The sequence below is a fragment of the Salvelinus namaycush genome, chromosome 1, assembly GCF_016432855.1.
Source record: "Salvelinus namaycush isolate Seneca chromosome 1, SaNama_1.0, whole genome shotgun sequence".
NCBI lineage: Eukaryota > Metazoa > Chordata > Actinopteri > Salmoniformes > Salmonidae > Salvelinus > Salvelinus namaycush.
The window spans coordinates 74,158,480-74,181,863 of NC_052307.1; the positions used below are offsets into that span (position 1 = coordinate 74,158,480).

Consider the following 23,384-nt stretch of genomic DNA (forward strand, 5'->3'; position numbering starts at 1 on the left):
CTTTTGAAACTTTTGTGAGTGTAATGTTTACTGTTCATTATTCCTAGTTTTTTTTCACTTTTGTTTATCATCTATTTCACTTGCTTTGGAAATGTAAACATGTGGTTCCCATGCCAATAAAGCCCCTTAAACTGAATTAATTGAGAAAGAGCGAGAGAGAAGTTCCTCTACTGCTCATAGATCATTGTTGTGACATTATTTAAATAACTAATATAAATATATATCTAATAATATAAATATAATATACATATATAATAATATCAATATATATCTAATAATATAAATATTTACTCAGACAGCCCAATTCGGATCTTTTTCCACTAATTTGCAAAATATCAAGATTGGGCTGCCTGTGTAACAGCAGCCTATAAAAACTGATGAGGGTGCATGTTTTTGGGTGGCTAGGACTAAATAAACCCACCAGGACTGAAGAACACTGGACAACTGTAGTTCATCAAACAACCTCTGAACACTCTTAAGTGATTCATATATTTATTAGTCTCACATTTACATAGGTTCACAACTATTCAGAGCAAAATAGGGTTGCTGCCACACAGATGGCATCAGTTCTGATAGACTGTACATCACACAATTGCCCAATTCTAAATCAAGACCTTATGCTGTGTTCATAACCAAGTGGGAAGGTGTTATTTACCACATACAAAACCTACTTGATCGCCCCTCCAACTGGTAATTACTAGTGGGAAACTCATATATCATCCCTGAGCGCCAACTTCTCCCACATGTTGACCTCTGACGTCACCCACTAAGGAAATGACCTCGATAACAGCATTTTAGGCAGTTACATGCAGTAAAACATTATTTATAATATTTATAATTATCTATTAATGTTTTTGAACACATAATATGTTTACAAACATGATAGCTGTACTTTTAGTTTATGATTGACACAGCTTGTTTGCCATTAGCCAATCAGCGTTTCTCAACGAGTTCAAAGCATGTGAATGCATCCAACTGATTTTTACGACTTCACAGCTGGTAATTACCACCTTCCCACTTGGTTATGAACGCAACATAAGGCCCAAGACAAAGTCTATGTACTTGTGTAGATTTGAAAGGTTTGGATGGGTGTAACCAACATCACAGAAACCCATAAGAGAAAGACTAAACTGTTACCATATTGCTAACACCTATCAAATCTTCTGAGATCTACACAGGTGCGTAGGGGTTAGGGTCTAGGGGTCAAAGTGGAATTGGGCAAATTATCTAGATTCTAGGCCCTTACTGTCTGAGATTTCAAAACGTTATACCTGTATATAAAGTGTACAAAAAAGCCCAGCTTCTTTTAAAGAAACTGCATTGAATGAACAGTTTCTCAGTGTATAGTGTTGAGCAAATCAGACAATGCATTTCTAAAGACTGGTATGTTTTCATTTAAAAATACCAGTGATGTCATGGCTTCATTAAATGTGTAGGTAGTTCTAAACAATTCCATAAAGAAACGTCAAAAACAACCACAATGGGAAAATGTGTTGAAAATGTGACATTATCAAAGCTGATTGGGATCAATTCAAGTCACCCCCCCTATCTCGACCCCAGATATCTTACACGTTTCATCTCATACATGGCATCAGAAAGACATGGTGGTTAAAACAAAAACAAAAAAAGTATCCTATCTTTACCTTAATCCTTGACTGTCAAAAATAAAATGGTGTCAAAACGAAATAAGAGAAAATAGATTTTGGACTTGATACAATCCATTTCCGTTAAGGTTTCCCAAACAAGTACTTATCACAAAGAGACACTAGCTACTTTATGAGAAAAAGTAAAAGTATCTTTACATTTAAACAGGATAATGTTCTCTCTCCTTTTCTCTCTCGCTGGGAAAGATGGGTAGAGAATACTTGGTTAATGTTAATTCTTAAACCTTTGCAACAATATGGGAACAAACTTTTTCCGATGTATGAAATCGCATAACCTACATCATCATGATCAACACTGATGTAATTCAGATTACATAGTTACATTTGAAGTTACAATAATGGTATTTGTAAAATGCCATAGCTTATTAAATCGAAATGATGGCAATTTCTGAAGTTCCATTTTGGACTGTTAGTTAGTTAGTTGTTGGCTGCATCCGCCTGCCTTGGCCAGCTCTCCTCCTCTATCCCAGAGTCATACTCCTCCTCAGACTCTTTAGCAGGTGCTCTGGAGACACACAAAAAAATATTCAATCCTGCTGCAAATAAATGAAAAGTCATGGTAAAATACTGTATTTTCAATTAAATTGCTGTGAAACCACACCATATAAGATTTGCATGGGTCCTCAGATCCTCAAAAGGTTCTACAGCTGCACCACTGAGAGCATCCTGACTGGTTGCATCACTGCCTGGTATGGCAACTGCTCGGCCTCTGACCGTAAAGGCTAGTGCGTACGGCCCAGTACATCACTGGGGCCAAGCTTCCTGCCATCCAGGACCTCTATACCAAGCGGTGTCAGAGGAAGGCCCTAAAAATTGTCAAAGACTCCAGCCACGCTAGTCATAGACTGTTCTCTCTGCTACCGCACGGCAAGCGGTACCGGAGCGCCAAGTCTAGGTCCAAGAGGCTTCTAAACAGCCTCTACCTCCAAGCCATAAGAGTCCTGAACATCTAATCAAATGGCTACCCAGACTATTTGCATTGTCCCCCCACCCCCCCTCTTTTATGCCGCTGCTACTCTCTGTTATTATCTATGCATCGTCACTTTAATAACTCTTCCTACATGTACATATTACCTCAATTACCTCGACTAACCGGTGCCCCTGCACATTGAGTCTGTACCGGTACCCCCTGTATATACAGTTGCAAGAAAAAGTATGTGAGCCCTTTGGAATTACCTGGATTTCTGCATAAATTAGTCATAAAATTCGATCTGATCTTCATCTTAGTCACAACAATAGACAAACACAGTGTTAAACCAATAACACACAAATTATTGTATTTTTCTTGTCTATTGTCACGTTCCTGACCGGTTTTCTGTTATTTTGTATGTGTTTGACGGTCAGGGCGTGAGTTTGGGTGGGTAGTCTATGTTGTGTGTTTCTATGTTTGTTAAGGGTGACCTGATATGGCTCTCAATTAGAGGCAGGTGGTTTTCATTTCCTCTGATTGAGAGCCATATTAAGGTAGGTGTTTTCACACTGTTTGTTTGTGGGTGGTTGTCTCCTGTGTCTGTGTCTATGTACGTTGCGCCACACGGGACTGTTTTCGGTTTGTTTGTTCGTTTGTTCGGTTTATGTAGTCTGTTCCTGTTTCATGCGTTCTTCGTGTCATGTAAGTTCTTGTGTTTTCGTGTTTTTTCGTCTTGAATTTAATAAATCATGTCATCTCAAGAAGCTGCATTTTGGTTCAATCCTTGCTCCTCCTCTTCGGATGAAGAGGAGGAGGAAAGCCGTTACATCTATATTGAATACATAATTTAAACATTCACAGTGTAGGTTGGAAAGAGTATGTGAACCCCTGGGCTAATGACTTTTCCAAAAGCTAATTGGAGTCAGGAGTCAGCTAACCTGGAGTCCAATCAATGAGACGAGATTGGAGATGTTGGTTAGAGCTGCCCTGCCCTATAAAAAAACACTCACAAAATTTGAGTTTGCTATTCACAAGGAGCATTGCCTGATGTGAACCATGCCTCGGACAAAAGAGATCTCAGAAAACATAAGATTAAGAATTGTTGACTTGTTGACTTGCACAAAGCTAGAAAGGGTTACAAAAGTATCTCTAAAAGCCTTGATGTTCATCAGTCCACGATAAGACAAATTGTCTATAAATGGAGAAAGTTCAGCACTGTTGCTACTCTCCCTAGGAGTGGCCGTCCTGCAAAGATGACTGCAAGAGCACCGTGTAGAATGCTCAATGAGGTTTAGAAGAATCCTAGTGTCAGCTAAAGACTTACAGAAATCTCTGGAACATGCTAACATCTCTGTTGACGAGTCTACGATACGTAAAACACTAAACAAGAATGGTGTTCATGGGAGGACACCATGGAAGAAGCCACTGCTGTCCAAAAAAAAAGTTTGTAAAAGAGCACACAACGCTCTCCACAACGCTTCTGGCAAAATATTCAGTGGACAGATTCAACTAAATTTGAGTTGTTTGGAAAGAACACACAATACTATGTGTGGAGAAAAAAAGGCACACCAACATCAAAATCTCATCCCAACTGTAAAGTATGGTGGAGGGAGCATCATGGTTTGGGGCTGCTTTGCTGCCTCAGGGCCTAGACAGCTTGCTATCATTGACGGAAAAATGAATTCCCAAGTTTATCAAGATATTTTGCAGGAGAATGTAAGGCTATCTGTCCGCCAATTGAAGCTCAACAGAAGTTGGATGATGCAACAGGACAATGACCCAAAAGACAGAAGTAAATCAACAACAGAATGGCTTCAACAGAAGAAAATATGCCTTCTGGAGTGGCCCAGTCAGTGTCCTGACCTCAACCCAACTTAAAATGCTGTGTCATGATCTCGAGAGCGGTTCACATCAGACATCCCAAGAATATTGCTGAACTGAAACCGTTTTGTAAAGAGGAATGGTCCAAAATTCCTCCTGATCGTTGTGCAGGTCTGATCTACAGAAAACGTTTGGTTGAGGTTATTACTGCCAAAAGGAGGGTCAACCAGTTATTAAATCCAAGGGTTCACATACTTTTCCCACCCTACACTGTGCTGTGAATGTTTACACGGTGTGTTCACTAAAGATATGAAAACGTATAATTGTTTGTGTGTTATTAGTTTAAGCAGTTATTGTCTATTGTTGTGACTTAGATGAAGATCAGATCAAATTTTATGACCAATTTATGCAGAAATCCAGGTAATTCCAAAGGGTTCACATACTTTTTCTTGCCACTGTAGTCTCCCTATTGTTATTTTACTGCTGCTCTTTAATTACTTGTTCCTTTTATTTCTTATTCGTATTTTTTTAACTGCATTGTTGGTTAGGGGCTTGTAAGTAAACATTTCACTGTAAGGTCTACACCTGTTGTATTCACCACATGTCACTAATACAATTTGATTTGATTTTATATATAATTTTGCAATACGCTATTCAAGTGGATGTGTCACACGTCCAAATGTATTATTATTATTATTGGAGAATTGTCATGGCTGTTTTGGAGGCCTTAAACAGCAATCCGGATTCTAGCAAAGATAGTAAATACAGTAGCTAACAAGTTGGCTAACTACCGCTCCTGCTGTCCTTTGCTAGCTACTTCTGCTTCATGCCTCCAAAAATGACTAGGTCTCCAGTATGGTTTCCATTTTGCCCACTGTTACTTACGCCATACCCAAACCGGCCGCGCGCAAATTGATTTTGTCCCCCTACATCAAACGAGATCACGACACGCAGGTTGAAATATTAAAACAAACTCTGAACCAATTATATTATTTTGGGGACAGGTCAAAAAGCATTAAACATTTATGGCAATTTTGCTAGCTAGCTTGCAGTTGCTAGCTAATTTCTCATATTTAGCTAGCTTGCTGTTTCTAGCTAATTTGTCCTGGGATATAAACGTTGACGTTTTATAAACGTTTTACCTGAAATGCACAAGGTCCTCTACTCCGACAATTAATCCACACATAAACCGGTCAACCGAATCGTTTCTAGTCATCTCTCCTCCTTCCAGGCTTTTTCTTCTTTGGACTTTATATAGCGATTGGCATCTAACTTCCATAGTTACCATGACGACCAACCTAACTCAGTTCATCTTTCAATCACCCACGTGGGTATAACCAATGAGGAGACGTGGGTATCTGCTTCTATAAACCAATGAGGAGATGGGAGAGGCAGGACTTGCACCGCGTTCAGCGTCACAAATAGAACTTCTATTTTAGCGCTTGGTAATGAAGACGCTCGTTGGCGCCCGTGAGCTGTGTGGATGCAATAATTGAATAACATGTATGTTTAAATTTATTTTGCAACGCTCACGCACGCGACGTGAGCGGAGTGGTCAGCATGTTACTTATCCACTTTAATACTGTATTGTCCCCAACCGAGTTGAGTCTCAGGTAATTATGAATACTTACTTTACATACACAGGCACTGATTTCCCTTGGACTACGTCTTTGTTCAGCTCAACAGCCATGATGTCTGAGTGTGGCACTTCGAACATGGGTTCAAGAAGCAATTTTTCCTTAAAAAGACAAGAGAAGGAATATTACTCGCCACCCTCAAAGGTTTAAGACGTACATTTCAAAATGCATGTAAAACAACTACCTTTCATATTCTGAAATATACATTTAAAAATGTAAATCACAATATATACATTACATTACTGTACACGTCAAAATATATATTGAGGTACTTACCATAATGGACCTTAGCCCACGAGCACCGGTCTTCCTTTCCAAAGCCAACCTGGCGATGGCTCTCAAGGCATCTGGAGTTACATTCAGTTCACACTGGAATGAGGTAATACAAGTGTTAATGAAATCATCACAACTTTTTTGGAGGGCACACGCAAAGACATCAGAACCCACAGATGTATATACACAGACACTAGTGTGTGCACATCCAAACACAGATAAATACAGGAAAGTATGCACACCCCTCCTCCCCCGCCCCCCCGCCCCCCCACACACACACCCCCTCCCCTCCTGAAACACCTTGTCCATGCTGAACAGGGTCTGGTACTGGGGGATGACGGTGTTACTACTGCTACTGCTACTGCTGCTACTACTACTACTGCTGCTACTTCTATCACTACTCCTACTATTATCACTACTGCTACTACTACTTCTATTGCTGCTACTACTATCACTGCAACTACTGCTACTTCTATCACTACTACTGGGTTACCTCCCGGGTGGCGCAGTGGTCTAGGGCACTGCATCGCAGTGCTAGCTGCGCCACCAGAGTCTCTGGGTTCACGCCCAGGCTCTGTCGCAGCCGGCCGCAATTGGCATAGCGTCGTCCGGGTTAGGGAGGGTTTGGCCGGTAGGGATATCCTTGTCTCAGTATGTAAAATGTAATAAAATGTATGCACTCTACTGTAAGTCGCTCTGGATAAGAGCGTCTGCTAAATGACTAAAATGTAAAAAAAAAAAAATGTAAAATGTACTGCTGCTACTACTATCACTGCTACTTATATTACTACTACTACTACCATCACTACTACTGCTGCTACTACTACTACTACTACTATTACTGCTACTACTACTATTACTACTGCTGCTACTACTACTACTGCTGCTACTACCACTACGACTGCTGCTACTACTGCTACTACTACTACTGCTGCTACTACTACTACTGCTGCTACTACCACTACGACTGCTGCTACTACTGCTACTACTACTACTTCTACTATTACTACGACGACAACGACTACTACTACTACTACCACTACTATTATTACTATTACTATTCCTGCTACTACTACTACTGCTGCTACTACTACTACTGCTGCTACTACCACTACGACTGCTGCTACTACTGCTACTACTACTACTTCTACTATTACTACGACGACAACGACTACTACTACTACTACCACTACTATTATTACTATTACTATTCCTGCTACTACTACTACTGCTGCTACTACTACTACTGCTGCTACTACTACTACTGCTGCTACTACTACTACTGCTGCTACTACTACTACTGCTGCTACTACTACTACTGCTGCTACTACTACTACTGCTGCTACTACCACTACGACTGCTGCTACTACTGCTACTACTACTACTTCTACTATTACTACGACGACAACGACTACTACTACTACTACCACTACTATTATTACTATTACTATTCCTGCTACTACTACTACTGCTGCTACTACTACTACTGCTGCTACTACCACTACGACTGCTGCTACTACTGCTACTACTACTACTTCTACTATTACTACGACGACAACGACTACTACTACTACTACCACTACTATTATTACTATTACTATTCCTGCTACTACTACTACTGCTGCTACTACTACTACAACTGCTGGTACGACTGCTACTACTGCTGCTACTACTAGTACTACTGATCCTACTACTACTACTATTGCTGCTACTACTACTACTACTACTACTACTACTGATACTGCTGCTACCACTGCTACTACTACTGCTACTACTACTATTGCTGCTACTACTACTACTACTACTATTACTACTGATACTACTGCTACTACTACTACTACTGCTACTACTACTGCTACTACTACTATTACTACAACTGCTGCTACTACTATCACTGCTACTACTGCTACTTATATCACTACTACTACTACTACTACTATTACTATCACTACTGCTACTACTACTGATACTGCTACAACTGCTGCTACTACTACTACAACTGCTGCTACTACTACTACAACTGCTGCTATTACTGCTGGTACTACTACTACAACTGCTGCTACTACTACTACTACTGATCCTCCTACTATTGCTGCTACGACTACTACTATTACTACTGATAATGCTGCTGCTACTACTACTGCTGCTGCTGCTACTACTACTGCTGCTGCTGCTACTACTACTACTACAACTGCTGCTACTACTACTGCTGGTACTACTGCTGCTACTACTACTACTACTACTATTACTACTGCTACTGCTACTATTACTACAACTGCTGCTACTACTATCACTGCTACTACTGCTACTACTACTACTATTGCTGCTACTACTGCTACTTATATCACTATTACTACTACTACTACTACTACTACTATCACTACTACTGCTGCTACTGCTGCTACTACTACTACTATCCCCACTGCTACTACTACTATTGCTACTACTGCTGCTACTACTACTACTATTGTTGCTACTACTACTACAACTGCTACTACTACTGCTACTACTACTACTGATCCTACTACTATTGCTGCTAATACTACTACTACTACTATTACTACTGATACTGCTGCTGCTACTACTACTACTACTATTGCTGCTACTATTACTACTATTACTACTACTGCTACTACTACTACAACTGCTGCTACTACTGCTACAGTACTACTGATGCTACTACTACTGCTACTATTACTACTACTTATATCACTATTACTACTCCTACTACTCCTACTACTCCTTTTTTTTTTTTTTTTTTTTTAACTTTTTAACTTTTTTTCTCCCCTTTTCTCCCCAATTTTCGTGGTATCCAATTACTATCACTACTACTGCTACAGCTACTACTACTGCTGCTACTACTACTAGTACTGCTACTACTACTACCACTCAGTCCTTCCAGGATTTGGCAGAGATTTGTTGTGATATTTGCAGGCATAAATGCTTTATTTTGCTGCGGCAATTCTGACATTTTGCATGGCAATATGCGATGAGGGAAAACGTTTGTTTGCGTCTGGATCGACTGAACCACATTATGCTGTAAATGTGGGGTGATCGTCCGTTTTATGCAATAATATTGCAATGACTGTTTTATGTTCAGAATGGCAAAATCCTGAAGGGATTATTACCGATTATTACTACTACTACTACGACTATTACTACCACCACCACCACTAACCCCACTACTACTTCTACCACTACTACTACCACCACCACCACTTGTAACACTAATACTTCTACTACCACTACTACTACTACAACCACCACTAATAATAACAATAATGAGTCTCCACCTTGTCCATGCTGAACAGGGCCTGGTACTGTGGTATGACAGCATTGCGTGGCTCCGTCAGGATCCTAACCAGGGTCTCCTCATCCAGGCTGTGCAGGGGAACCACCACAGGCAGGCGCCCCACGAACTCGGGGATCATCCCAAACTCGATGAGGTCCCGGGCCTCCACGTGCTTCAGGAGCCGGTCCTTCTCCTTGATCTCCAGCACGGCGTCCATCTCCGCTCCGCTGCTGTTGGCCAGGTCTGCGGCCGCAGCCGCCCGACGCCCCTGCCCCATATTGGACGGCGTGCCGAAGCCCAGATACTGCAGAGAGGAGGAGGGATTCAGTTAAAGAGGGACAGTTCTGCTACTATAGGCTGATGTTGGCTGAGTTTGTACTTATGTTGCATTGTCTATTTTTTTCTTCTTTTTTTCTCTTTCTTCTCCATAATAACAAAACATATATACAGTGCATTCGGAAAGTATTCAGACCCCTTGACATTTTCCACATTTTGTTACGTTACAACCTTATTCTAAAATGGATTAAATAACAAATCCTCAGCAATCTTAACACAATACCCCATAATGAGAAAGTGAAAACAGGTTGTTAGAAATTTTAGCAAATGTATTAAAAATAAAAAACAGAAATACTTTATTTACATAAGTATTCAGACCCTTTGCTATGAGACTCGAAGTTGAGCTCAGGTGTATCCTGTTTCCATTGATCATCCTTGATATGTTTCTACAACTTGATTGGAGTCCACCTGTGATAAATGTAATTGATTGGACATGATTTGGAAAGCCACACACCTGTCTATATAAGGTCCCACAGTTGACAGCGTATGCAAAAACCAAGCCATGAGGTCAAAAGAATTGTCCATAAAGCTCCGAGACAGGATTGTGTCGAGGCACAGATCTGAGGAAGGGTACCAAAACATTTCTTCAGCATTGAAGGTCCCCAAGAACACAGTGGCCTCCATCATTCTTAAATGGAAGAAGTTTGGAACCACCAAGGCACTTCCTAGAACTGGCCGCCCAGCCAAACTGAAAAATCGGGGGAGAAGGGCCTTGGTCAGGGAGGTGACCAAGAACCTGATGGTCACTCTGACAGAGCTCTAGAGTTTCTCTGTGGAGATGGGAGAAACTTCCAGAAGGACAACCATCTCTGCAGCACTCCACCAATCAGGCCTTTATGGTAGAGTGGCCAGACCGAAGCCACTCCTCAGTAAAAGGCATAAGACAGCCCTAAAGACTCTCAGACCATCAGAAACAAGATTCTGTGCTCTGATGAAACCAAGATTGAACTCTTTGGCCTGAATGCCAAGTGTCACGTCTGGAGGAAACATGGCACCATCCCTAAGGTGAAGCATGGTGTTGTGTGGATGTTTTTCAGGGACTGGGAGACTAGTCAGGATCGAGGCAAAGATGAACAGAGCAAAGTACAGAGAGGTCCTTGATAAAAACCTGCTCCAGAGCGCTCAGGATCTCAGACTGGGGCGAAGGTTCACCTTCCAACAGGACAACGAACCTAAGCACACAGCCAAGACAACGCAGAAGTGGCTTCGGGGCATGTCTCTGAATGTTCCTGAGTGGAACCCGATCAAACATCTCTGGAGAAGCCTGAAAATAGCTGTGTAGCAACGCTCCCCATCTAATCTGACAGAGGTTGAGAGGATCTGCAGAGAAGAAAGGGAGAAACTCCCCAAATACAGGTGTGCCAAGCTTGTAACGTCATACCAAAGAAGTATCGATGCTGAAATCGCTGCCAAAGGTGCTCCAACAAAGTACTGAGTAAAGGGTCTGAATACTTATGTAAATGTGATATTTTAGTTTTTTATTTGTAATAAATTTGCAAATATTTCTAAAAAAAAACATTTTTCTTTGTCATTATGGGGTATTGTGTGTAGATTTATAAGGAAAAAAAACAATGTAATCAATTTTAGAATAAGGCTGTAACGAAACAAAATGTGGAAAAAGTCAAGGGGTCTGAATACTTTCCGAAGGCACTGTATATACATACACACAGGTGAATCTGCTACGAATACCCAATCCTCTTGACCGCCCCTTGAACCTTCCTAATCCCATCCACTATTTGCAGTCTTTTCTGACCCAAGGCCGAATCCTAACTTGAGATAGGCCTATGCACAAATAACTTGGATTGTCACGCAAATCGTGTTAAAGTCAATTTTTACACACACCAATTTCAAGTTATGATTTGGTTCACAGTGACTGGACTCTATCAGGTTGAGAGCATTGTAAACACAACTACAGCTCTTCTCATTTACCTTGTAATGTCATGACGATACAGTGCCTTCAGAAAGTATTCACACTTTTTCCACATTTCATTGTGTTACTGCCTGAATTTAAATGGATTAAATATACGATTTGGGGTCACTGGCCTAAACACAATATCCCATAATGTCAAAGAGGAATTATGTTTTTAGAAATGTTTACAAATTACAAAAAAATTTAAAGCTGAAATGTCTTGAGTCAATAAGTATTCAACCGCTTTGTTATAGCAAGCCTTAATAAGTTTAGGAGTAAAAGTTTGCTTAGCAAGTCACATAATAATTTTCATGGACTCACTGTGTGCAATAATAGTGTTTTGAATGACTACCTCATCTCTGTAACCCACACATACAATTAACTGTAAGGTCCCAAGAAGTGAATTTTAAACACAGATTCAACCACAAAGACCAGGTTTACAAATGCCTTGCAAAGAAGGGCACCTATTGATAGATGGGTGAAAAAAAGCAGACATTGAATGGCCCTTTGAGCATGGTGAAGTTATTAGTTACACGTTGGATGGTGTATTAATACACCCAGTCCATACAAAGATACAGGCGTCCTTCCTAACTCAGTTGCCATAGAGGAAGGAAACCTCCCAGGGATTTCACCATGAGGCCAATGGTGACTTTAAAACAGTTACAGAGTTTAATGGCTGTGATAGGAGAAAACTGAGGATGGATCAACATTCATTATAGTGACTCCACAACACTAACCTAATTGCTTGTAATCGTTAAGGACTGGGGAGTTTTTCGGGATAAAAAATTTACGGAATGGAGCTAAGCACATGCAAAATCTTAGAGGAAAACCTGGTTCAGTCTGCTTTCCACCAGACACTCTGAGATTAATTCACCTTTCAGCAGGACAATAACCTAAAACACATGGCTAAATCTGGAGTTGCTTACCAAGATGACAGTGAATGTTCTTGAGTGGCCGAGTTGTAGTTTTGACTTAAATGTACTTAAAAAATGAGAAAGCGAAGAACTGAAAATAGTTTCTAGCAATGATCAACAACCAATTTGACAGAGCTTGAAGAATTTTTAAAATAATAATGGGAAAATGTTGCATAATCCAAGTGTGGAAGGTGCTTCTACAAAGTATTAACTCAGGGGTGTGAATACTTATGTATGTCACACCCTGGCCTTAGTTATCTTTGTTTTCATTATTATTTTAGTTAGGTCAGGGTGTGACATGGTGAAGTATGTGTTTTGGTTTGTCTAGGGGTTTGTAGGTTTAATGGGGTAATGTCTTGTCTAGGTGTTTGTATGTCGATGGCTGCCTAGATTGGTTCTCAATTAGAGACAGCTGTGGTTTATTGTCTCTAATTGGGAGCCATATTTAAGGCAGCCATGGGCATCATGTGTTTGTGGGTAATTGTCTATGTTGAACGTTTGTTGCTTGTCTGTGCACTTACGTTATTTAGCTTGACGGTCGTTTGTGTATAGTGTTCGTTTTCGTGTTTTTCTCTCTTCCAAAATAAAGAGATGTATTTTGCACACGCTGCGCCTTGGTCCAATCTTTCTCAAGAAGACGATCGTGACAATGTAAATTAGATATTTCTGTATTTCATTTTAAATAAAATTTGCTAACATTTCTAATAAACACTTTTTCACTTTGTCATTATGGGGCATTGTGTGCAGATGGGTGAGAAAAAAAAGAAGATATTTAATCCATTTTGAATTCAGGCTATAACAACAAAATGTGGAATAAATCAAGAGGTATGAAGACTTTCTGAAGGCACTTGATCAAAGAGCTTCAGAGTCCAGGATACATTGATTCAGTGCAATATCACTTATAGTAACACCAAAACCCCTGCACTTACAAATGCAACCCTGCCACAAAATGAAGAGTCTGTCTGAAATATCAGCCTCCCTATCTAGTCTAATATAGTACATTTGGCCAGAGCCACACAGGGACGGCAGCCTAGTTTCATTCTGTATTGACTGTTTGTTATTTGTGTACAGTTTTTTTATTGTATGAACCACTCCACAAGAAATTCCTTTACAGAAAAAGTAGTTATTAAAAATGTGAAATTCAATTGAAATAAAATTCGGAATTAAAATTGACATTGACATTGAAATGTTTACCTTTTCACACTTCCTCATGCTGATGATCCGGTCCAGGCCGTTGAAGGCACCGGAGGCCACAAACAGGATGTTGGTGGTGTCCACCTGGACCGTCTCACCTCTCAGCTTCCTGGAGTTCTTCTCTGGGACGTTGATGACAGTACCCTCCAGAAGTTTGAGTAGACCCTACCAAACGACCACCAAACAGAGGAAATTATAAGACACACACAATGTACAATACCCCAGTGTTTCCTAAACCTCTTCTCAACCTCTTCCAAACCTATAAATGTTTTTGCACCAGGAGAAATTCTCTCATTACCTCTCCTCATCCTCGAACATCTTTGCCCTAGTCATTTCTGGGCGATCAAACATGCGTCTAGAGCAAATATTGCGAAGAGAGGCAACAGCCAAGATGGTGGAAGGGTAATGAGGGAATTTATCACATGGTGCTAAACATGTTTTATTTATTTTTTACTTTTGATTTAACTCAGAGCATTTTTTGATTGTCTGAGTTTCAAGTGCAACTAGGCACTGAAAGTTATAAGACACAGGAGCTTTCCAAATAGACAATTAAGGAAGTATCGCCAAGTAAAGTTTGAATGGGAAACCACTGTAACAGGTATGTATGATCCCATGTTGGAATCCTTGTGGAAGATCAACAAGTCAACAAGTGTGTTTTTTTACAGACAATGCGGTGAAAGGTCAAGGAAATCTGTTATGAAGCCAGAATCTACAGGTTTTATAACCGACAGGGCAAACAGTGTTCATGGCAGGACTGTACCGCCTGACAGTGACAGATCTACATATCTATAAATAATCTATCTATACACAGTATACACTGACCTGCTGTACTCCCTCACCCCCCACGTCTCGTAACTGGTGGATTCCGGGCACACTGCCAATCTTATCCACCTCATCCAGGAACACGATGCCTGCGAGGGCCAATCAGTGAAGAGACCGAGAACCAATCACCGTTCAGAGTGAGTTAGCATACAGTATATCAACATTTTTACCACACAAGAATATTTGGCTTCACCTTGGTTCGTCACACATGCAATATCTATGTTGCACAGCAGTCATGAAAAATGTGGGCCTACATTGTCCCTCTTTTCTATTTTTAAAGGTACAATAGGAAGAAATCATTGCGCCATTTCCTGGTTATTAAAATTCGAATGGTTCGCTTAATTTCAGTGTATGCGACAAAATAAGTATTGAATAGTGTAGAGCATCATTGTACCATCTAAACCACTAAGAAATATATTTTCAATAACTAAAAACATATTTTTTCCAGATGTTTGAAAATGGTATACAAAACTCAAAGTAAAACGAGCAAAAATGGGAAGCACAGAAAAACAGCACACATAGAACGGATCTACTGCTTCTCAGACATACTTTCAATGAGAATGACAGATCTATAACATTTCTATGTGCATTTGGTCGGGCCATCAAAAAAGCTGCCTACTGTGCCTTTAATTCAGTTATTTACTTTCAAAAACATCCACTCTTAGGGCATTTAGAGAAGTTCTTCTGCTACAAGTACAGTAACTGATTAGCTAGTCGGACAGATGGCATGTTTCATAAACTTATCTTTATCCAATGAAATCACTCACCATCAAAACTCTACCAACTCTTAGGACAAGGACTGAAGTTGATGTGCTTCAAGTACAGTACTTGATAAGATAGTCATACTGATGTCACATTTCACACACAACCACAGACATTCACATACACAAGTAAGTAACACATTATAGCATGTACCTTGTTGTGCTTTCTCAACAGAGTTGTTGGCGTCTTGGAGGAGCTTGGCCACCACAGACTCAATGTCTTCGCCCACATAGCCTGCCTGGGTTAGCGTGGTGCAGTCACAGATGGCGAAGGGCACATCCAGGCATCTAGCCAGTGTCTGGGCCAAGAGGGTTTTACCTGCAATATGGATGTCAATCAATGTCAGGCAATAGGAAATACCAACGCATTCATTTTACAACTTTTGTGTTAAAGGAATACTACACTAAAAAACCTTTGTGTTAAAGGAATACTACACTAAAAAACCTTTGTGTTAAAGGAATACTACACTAAAAAACCTTTGTGTTAAAGGGATACTACACTAAAAAACCTTTGTGTTAAAGGGATACTACACTAAAAAACCTTTGTGTTAAAGGAATACTACACTAAAAAACCTTTGTATTAAAGGAATACTACACTAAAAAACCTTTGTGTTAAAGGAATACTACACTAAAAAACCTTTGTGTTAAAGGAATACTACACTAAAAAACCTTTGTGTTAAAGGAATACTACACTAAAAAACCTTTGTGTTAAAGGGATACTACACTAAAAAACCTTTGTGTTAAAGGGATACTACACTAAAAAACCTTTGTGTTAAAGGAATACTACACTAAAAAAACCTTTGTGTTAAAGGAATACTACACTAAAAAACCTTTGTGTTAAAGGAATACTACACTAAAAAACCTTTGTGTTAAAGGGATACTACACTAAAAAACCTTTGTGTTAAAGGGATACTACACTAAAAAACCTTTGTGTTAAAGGGATACTACACTAAAAAACCTTTGTGTTAAAGGAATACTACACTAAAAAACCTTTGTGTTAAAGGAATACTACACTAAAAAACCTTTGTGTTAAAGGAATACTACACTAAAAAACATTTGTGTTAAAGGGATACTACACTAAAAAACCTTTGTGTTAAAGGGATACTTCAGGATCTTGGCCTTTTATCTACTTCCCCAGAGTCAGATGAAGTCATGGATACCATTTTTATGTCTCTGCGTGCAGTTTGAAGGAAACTAACTAGCACAATCACAACAAACTGCATGTCAGCAGTCAGCTATTCTAGAGCCCTTTCAGTACAGAGCAAAAACTGTCATGATGGTGACTTTGAGTGTACTATTGCTTTAACGCAATTTGTGTTTCCTGTAATATAGATATCAAAGCCAAGAATCCTATTACAACTTATTTTGTATGTGTTTTGTTTGACCCCTCTTGGGAACTCGTAAAAGACTACATACGACTACGCAACAGATGACATTCCTGGTTGTAAAAGTTGATGTTAGCGTATAGCAATTGACTTTAGAGTCATGTCAGAAAGCGTGACAGTAATGTCATCTGTAATGCCATAACTGTGTCACCTTATGCAGAGCAGTGCAGGGTGAATTCAGGCCCTAGGCGCAACTCTTACTGTCAGTGTCATAACTGTGTAAAGTCAGTTTCCATCCACCCTTATGAGCCTTTATGACAACTGCTACTGTATGTCATTACTACCCTACGCAGGCCTTATGACAGTGTAGGGCCAATTAAAGAGCTGACTCAATGACAAACTGTTTAATCACAGAGGGACACAGGAGACTCTGCTCAAAGTAGTACACTATAGTAGAAAAATATTTCCCTTATAGATTGGCACCTGCTCCAATTCTTCCAAAGCTCACCTGATCCGGTGGGTCCCAGCAGCACGATGTTGCTCTTCTCCAGTTTGATGTTGGCGTGGTGAGAGTCGAGCACCTCGCCCCCCCTCTTCTCCTGGGCAGGCTGCTGGCTCTGCTGCTGCACTGACGCACCCAGCGCATTGCCATGGGGATTGATCCCAGCGATCTGCAGCAACTCTGAAAGAACAGACAGAGAGGAGGTAAAGAAAGGGAGGGAATGGAGAGGAAAGGGGGGGAGAGAGAGAGAGGTCAGCTAGGAACGTAGTGCGCTATATAGGGAATAAGGGTGTTGTGTAGAGATACTGTGAGAGTGAATAAATATTGGACTAAGGCACAGTGTATTGTTACTGTGTGGAGAGATATACTGTATATAACATGTGCATGATTAACAACAAGGTTACTAGGACACTATCTGTCTGTCTGAATTTCTGTCTGTATTTGACCACCATATCCTCTGTCTGTCTGTCTGTCTGACTTACTGTAGATGTCTGAGAGAGCGAACATTGGAAAGAGACTATTAGCGAGCTAGAGACCATTTTGGTGAGAGAAGTGCTGAAAGCCCCTGGCTGCATGTAACTGATATTCTGTACGAGTTACTGTACCACTTACTTGTCAATCTGTGTTCATCCTTTTGGCTTCTCTAGCTCCACAGAACGAGAGTGAAAGTTGTCATCTGACATTGTCACTAGTAGTGTTATCTGACATTGTCATTAGCCCAAAGTCCTGTTCAAACAGGACTTTGGGCTAATGGGGCGGCAGGAAGCCTAGTGGTTAGAGCATTGGACTAATAACCGAAAGGTTGCAAGATCAAATCCCTGAGCTGACAAGGTACAAATCTGTCGTTCTGCCCCTGAACAAGGCAGTTAACCCACTGTTCCTAGGCCGTCATTGAAAACAAGAATTTGTTAACTGACTTGCCTAGTTAAATAAAAGTTTTAAAAAACTGGGAAAACCTTAAAGTAACTGTCCAGTGAAAAGCTCCCTTTTAAAAGTTCATATTCTGTTAACTCATACCCAAATAATGTGTTGACTCATCTTATACTCGTATTTGTGGCCAAAGCATAAATTGGAGAAAAAACACTTAAAAACACCTCAAACTTTTATCTCAAACAAACCATTTAAAAAATGCTATTTCCTTATAGAGGAGGATTTCATCAAGCTGGCCAATCAGCGGTCTATCCATTTTTAAAAACATTTTTCATGAACATGAACATTTTTTATGACCGGTATACGCCATTCTGTTGTTTGGGTACGCCCACACCCCAAAAATACATTTTAACATACTTAATTACCATTTTTGGGAAGGAAAACTATTTAACTTATATTGTAATTAATCATTTGTCATATTTTATAGAAATCTGGAAACCCTGGGTTGTTACTTTAAATCCATGGATGAGGAAGGACTGCAAGAGATGGCGTTTTATTTTTGCCTTTAAAAGCCATTGTACACATGCCAAACCATTGCAGAGGAGCCTGCAAGAGAACACTTTATCCTACCATTCATTCCATTCAGCTGTGATTCTGTTTTACATTACACATGGGCTAATGCAATTTGTTAACCTGAGTGAATGGCATGCTGTTACATTTCAAGGTGCACAGTAGAAAAGAACTGCCACTGCACTTACTATGCATCTCGATAGTATAAAGTCGCTTCCTCTAATCTCCTCTTCTTCTTCTGCACTAATTTGAAGACATAGGATAGCTACTCAATAGTTCCTTTCACCTGTCACAAGTTCATTCACAGATGGAGGAAATAAGTTGCGAGGAAGGGAGAAGGCCATTTCAGACAAATGAAATACAGAGTCAAACTGGAGATAGACAGCTCAGGGATTGGGACGGTACCAACCTCGTGGAGTAAGGGAGGCCTGCTTCTCCACCTCCGCCTGTGGCTTGGTGCCCGGAAGGTTATTGTAGATGCGCTTGTAGTGGTTGTAAACAGCCACCGCCAGCACTTTCTTTGCATAGGACTGTCCAACAACGTACTTATCCAGGTAGGCATAGATCTGAAAGACAATTTGGTAACACTTTACATAAAGCATAATGCATGATGCAGTTATAATGCATTACAAGACTTATCATAAGCATCAAAGACCCTCCTTACAATGTCACATTATCATAATCTTATAATGATCCTAAAAGAACAGCCATTTTGAGTCAGTTGAAAATGTCCCACATAGTGAAAAAAAACACATTATATGCTTATTTACATTTACATTTAAATCATTTAGCAGACGCTCTTATCCAGAGCGACTTTATAATAAGACATTCATTATAAAGGCTCATACAAGCCAATAACAAGTTATAAAGCATTATATCTACAGGCTTTAAAGGGGCTATCGTTGATTTGTACATACGTTTTTGGATTTGAATTTGAGAGTGTCTACATTTCTCCAGCCCCATGCCCCAACCATAGCTGTTTACACAAAAAAGTGGCGGGGTGGCCGCATTGTTGTTGTTAGAACCCCAGATTGCCACTGTAAGTAAAGTGTTATGTAAAATGTTACCAATAAGTTCTGCAGACAGTTTATAGACACATGTCCCTCTTTGGTGCTTTTGTCGTACAATCTCTACTTGTTCTTCTTTCAGTGGTATGGCGGATGTTACAAAGCCCGGTAAGCTATAACTTAACACGGAAGACTGAACCACCCGTTGTCTGACAGACACAACAAGTGGATGTGTTGGGACATTGCAAGAGGACAGACAGTAGCTGGAAGGGTTGAATGCAGTTTGAATGAGATGTGTCAGTCTGATTTCACATTATTGTGATTATTTTGGTAACACTACTTAAAGCCTGCGAGTATAATGCAGTTATAATGCATCAAGACTTGTCATAAGCTTATATGACCCCCTTATAATGTCTAATAATCATCCTGATTACCATATACTTTTTAAAAGTGTATGTTTATTGGATAGAGAGAGATACAGGTGAAAGATAGAGGAGTGTGCTGAAATAGCAGTGGGCCGGATTAGAACCCATGCTGCAGCGGTATGTGTGCACCCAGAGGCAGCGGCTTAGACCACCAGACCATCCTACTTTTCTTCTTGTCCCACTTGTTAACACTTTACTTAAAGCCTACAGGTATAATGCATTGTAAGACTTGTCCACTGTACCTTTTTAGGAGGAGGGGGAGGTTTCTGCTGGAAGGCCAGTTTGACGGCCTCGTTGGCTGCTTCCTGCTCCTTATTGAGACTCTTGCTGGAGTCGGTCTCTGACAGCACCACAAAGAAGTGATGACATTTCTCACATTTCACAAAGCGGGTTGAAGCTAGGAAGAGGGAGGGGGGAAGGATGTTATGGCACCAACTAAGCCGGATCATGATATTGCTAGTGGGGGGCATAAGCACACAAACTAGACCTGTGTTACACTTAGCTGCTCTGTGACTGTGACCCATTTGTTACATAAGGACTTTATTTGTTAGTAACACGCAATATGTCTGACAGCTGTTGCCCAGTAGTCTGGCATTCCCTATAGATGTGTGAGCTGCACTGAGCCAGTAGATACTAGGTAAAGGAGATCAGATGAAAGCTAGGGTAACACCATATTCTCTTAAATGCTGTCCCTTCCACATGATGTGCATGTCACTCAGACTGGTACTGGTACTTGTACATGTTATAAACCATATGTTCAATTAATTCAAATAAATTAAAAGAAAGTAAGTGTCAGGGTCACGGCACAGTTTGCTAGCCTGGGTTCCCAATCTGTTTGTGCTGTCTTGCCTACTCGTGTGGTCAATTGGCATATCTTTGGCATAACAACGACCATATAGGAGTTGGCCATACAGCACAAACAGATCTGGGACCAGGCTAACAGTTTGCTGCTTGTTTCAAAGCACTTTTCAAAGCACTCAATTTCTCATAATTGAGATTTGCTCCTGTGCCAAGCTTGACCGTACACAATTCCTCTCCTCTCTTTTCAATTCCTCTATTTTCAAATGTGCAAAGAAAAGTAAAACACTTACACACAAAGGTTTCTACATGAGTGCAGGCATCTCCACACTTGGGACAGCGTAGCTGGCTGCCTCCTTTTCCGGAGCCCCCGGAACCTCCTCTTTTCCCACTTCCTGCATCACCAACTGATTTCTGTCAAGAGTGGAAGAGCAGAGGATGTAGATTAGATTAGACTGTAGCTCCTGCTGGGACTAGATCATTCACCATGAAGGAAGTCATGAAGATATTATAACATTCAATGAACTTTACTTATAGCCAACAGGTATTTTTTATTATTTTTTATTATTTTACCTTTATTTAACTAGGCAAGTCAGTTAAAAACAAACTCTAATTTTCAATGACAGCCTAGTGGGATAACTGCCTTGTTCAGGGGAAGAACGACAGATGTTTACCTTGTCAGCTCGGTTACTAGTCCAATGCTCTAACCACTAGGCTACCTGCCTAGGCTACCACTAGGCTACCTGCCTAGGCTACTTGCTGCCCCAATGCATTATGATGTGATTGCAATTAATTGTAAGAATTGTCATCATAAGCATGTGTGACCTCCTTATAATGTCTTATTAATAGTAACAACATGTTAATAAGGCCTGATTTTGACATACCTTTCCTCCATCACCGGAGCCATCTTTGACATCTTTTGATGAAAAACATACAGATGATTCGGAGAATGATCTCACAGGAACTCTTCTGGTTAATCGGACTTCAGGTGTTCCTGGTCTGCTAATAGAAAATAACTGGACTCTGGTGGAAGAGATACCTGTGAACGTACAAGCAGATTCAATCAACTGACCTACTGTTAATGTACATTTTCTAAATCAGCAAAGGAAACGTTGAGCATATTACTAATCAATAGATAAAAACACCTATATTTCCTCATACATGTCAAATATGAATGCATAAGGGGGCATGTCCCTGAAAGCTCCCCTAAACATACATTTATTCATAACATGAAAATGTTGACAAAATCTTTGGATAAATAACTAAGTGTAATGCATGCACCACCACTGTATGGTTCTTCTTGCGTAACAACACTGTAAATCAAGTTCACATCAGCTTAGCTAGCTTTAGCTACAAGGCTAGCAGGTAGATGTTACAGGTTCCAACTTTGCAAAACAACCATGTTACCCCATTTCACATTAGTTTGCTTTTCTCAACACCTCATATTCATTGTTTGTGCTGTATTTGAACATTATATGATTGTGCAACTTGCAAGCTGGCTGGCTAGAAGACTAACGTTAGCTAGCTAGCCAGCAAGTTAGCTAGCTAGCAAAATAGGCTTACCTTTTTGAGAAGTTATGAACAATCTCGCCGCTGATCTGCATGTGCATGACATTATTTTATTTAAGTCGACAGAAAAGATAGAAATAGGAATGTGGGGAATATCACAGAGTAATAAAAAAAACTAGCCAAAGTATATGTTGACTGGCAGGCTAGCTAGCTAGCTTAGCTGGCTAACGAACCAGCAGTAGCGTTGGTAAATAGAGCACACTGTTTAGTTTAGCCAGCATTAACGTATCCAGTCTGTGTCTCTGCTCCGAACCTGTAGAAAAGGAGTTGAAAACAGGATGTAATTATAATGCAGAACAATATCCATAATATGAATGTGTTATTATACCTGGAGACTACATCTAGCTAGAGAGCGGAGACTAATGTGGCAGAACAAGTATCAAGTAACTTAACGTTCTAGCTAGCTTGCCAATAAAGTAGTCTAAACATATACTTACGATTATGCTGGCTTGAAAGCCAAACAAATACAATCATCGATGAAATGTAAATCAAATGACACTGTCATGCTGTCAATACCACAGAGGGTGCGAGTTACACAACCCTCATGTATTTGCTTATGTGACAGTGTATTCTTGAGTGATGCAACCAATGAATGGTGTTATGATGGGCCATTCAGAAGAGAGCAGAAAAAAACGTATACCCTTTGTATAGTAGGTTGAAGATTGTAGATCTAGAACAACCAGAATAAGATTCGAACAGAGCAGATATGACTCTGGATTCGAGTAATATGGACAACCAATAATTATACTTCAAGAGAGGATGAACAAAATACACTTCCCCGTACA

General features: G+C 40.2%; 1 protein-coding gene across 1 annotated transcript; it reads right to left on the minus strand.

Moving 5' to 3' along the window:
- Window positions 1-470: 470 nt before the first annotated feature.
- On the minus strand, window positions 471-23,182 carry clpxa (caseinolytic mitochondrial matrix peptidase chaperone subunit Xa). Its single transcript, XM_038994596.1, has 14 exons — window positions 23,037-23,182; window positions 22,594-22,852; window positions 21,915-22,069; window positions 21,324-21,444; window positions 20,475-20,629; window positions 19,210-19,366; window positions 17,367-17,540; window positions 15,688-15,852; window positions 14,773-14,861; window positions 13,951-14,115; window positions 9,599-9,901; window positions 6,309-6,401; window positions 6,027-6,133; window positions 471-2,169 (listed from the first exon to the last, which is right to left on the minus strand). The coding sequence occupies exons 2-14, from the start codon at window positions 22,643-22,645 to the stop codon at window positions 2,082-2,084; spliced, it is 1,824 nt and encodes a 607-aa protein (XP_038850524.1). The 5' UTR covers window positions 22,646-22,852; window positions 23,037-23,182; the 3' UTR covers window positions 471-2,081.
- Between the last annotated feature and the right edge of the window lie 202 nt (window positions 23,183-23,384).

Bases quoted from the DNA above. Each gene is read 5' to 3' on its own strand.
- clpxa (XM_038994596.1), bottom strand. From the start codon at position 22,645: ATGTCATGCACATGCAGATCAGCGGCGAGATTGTTCATAACTTCTCAA. The intron at 15,853-17,366 runs GTGAGCTTTGGA...TCCATATTGCAG, and splicing joins GCTGGGACCCACCGGATCAG to GTAAAACCCTCTTGGCCCAG. The intron at 2,170-6,026 runs GTAAGTATTCAT...GTGTGTCTCCAG, and splicing joins TCAGTGCCTGTGTATGTAAA to AGCACCTGCTAAAGAGTCTG.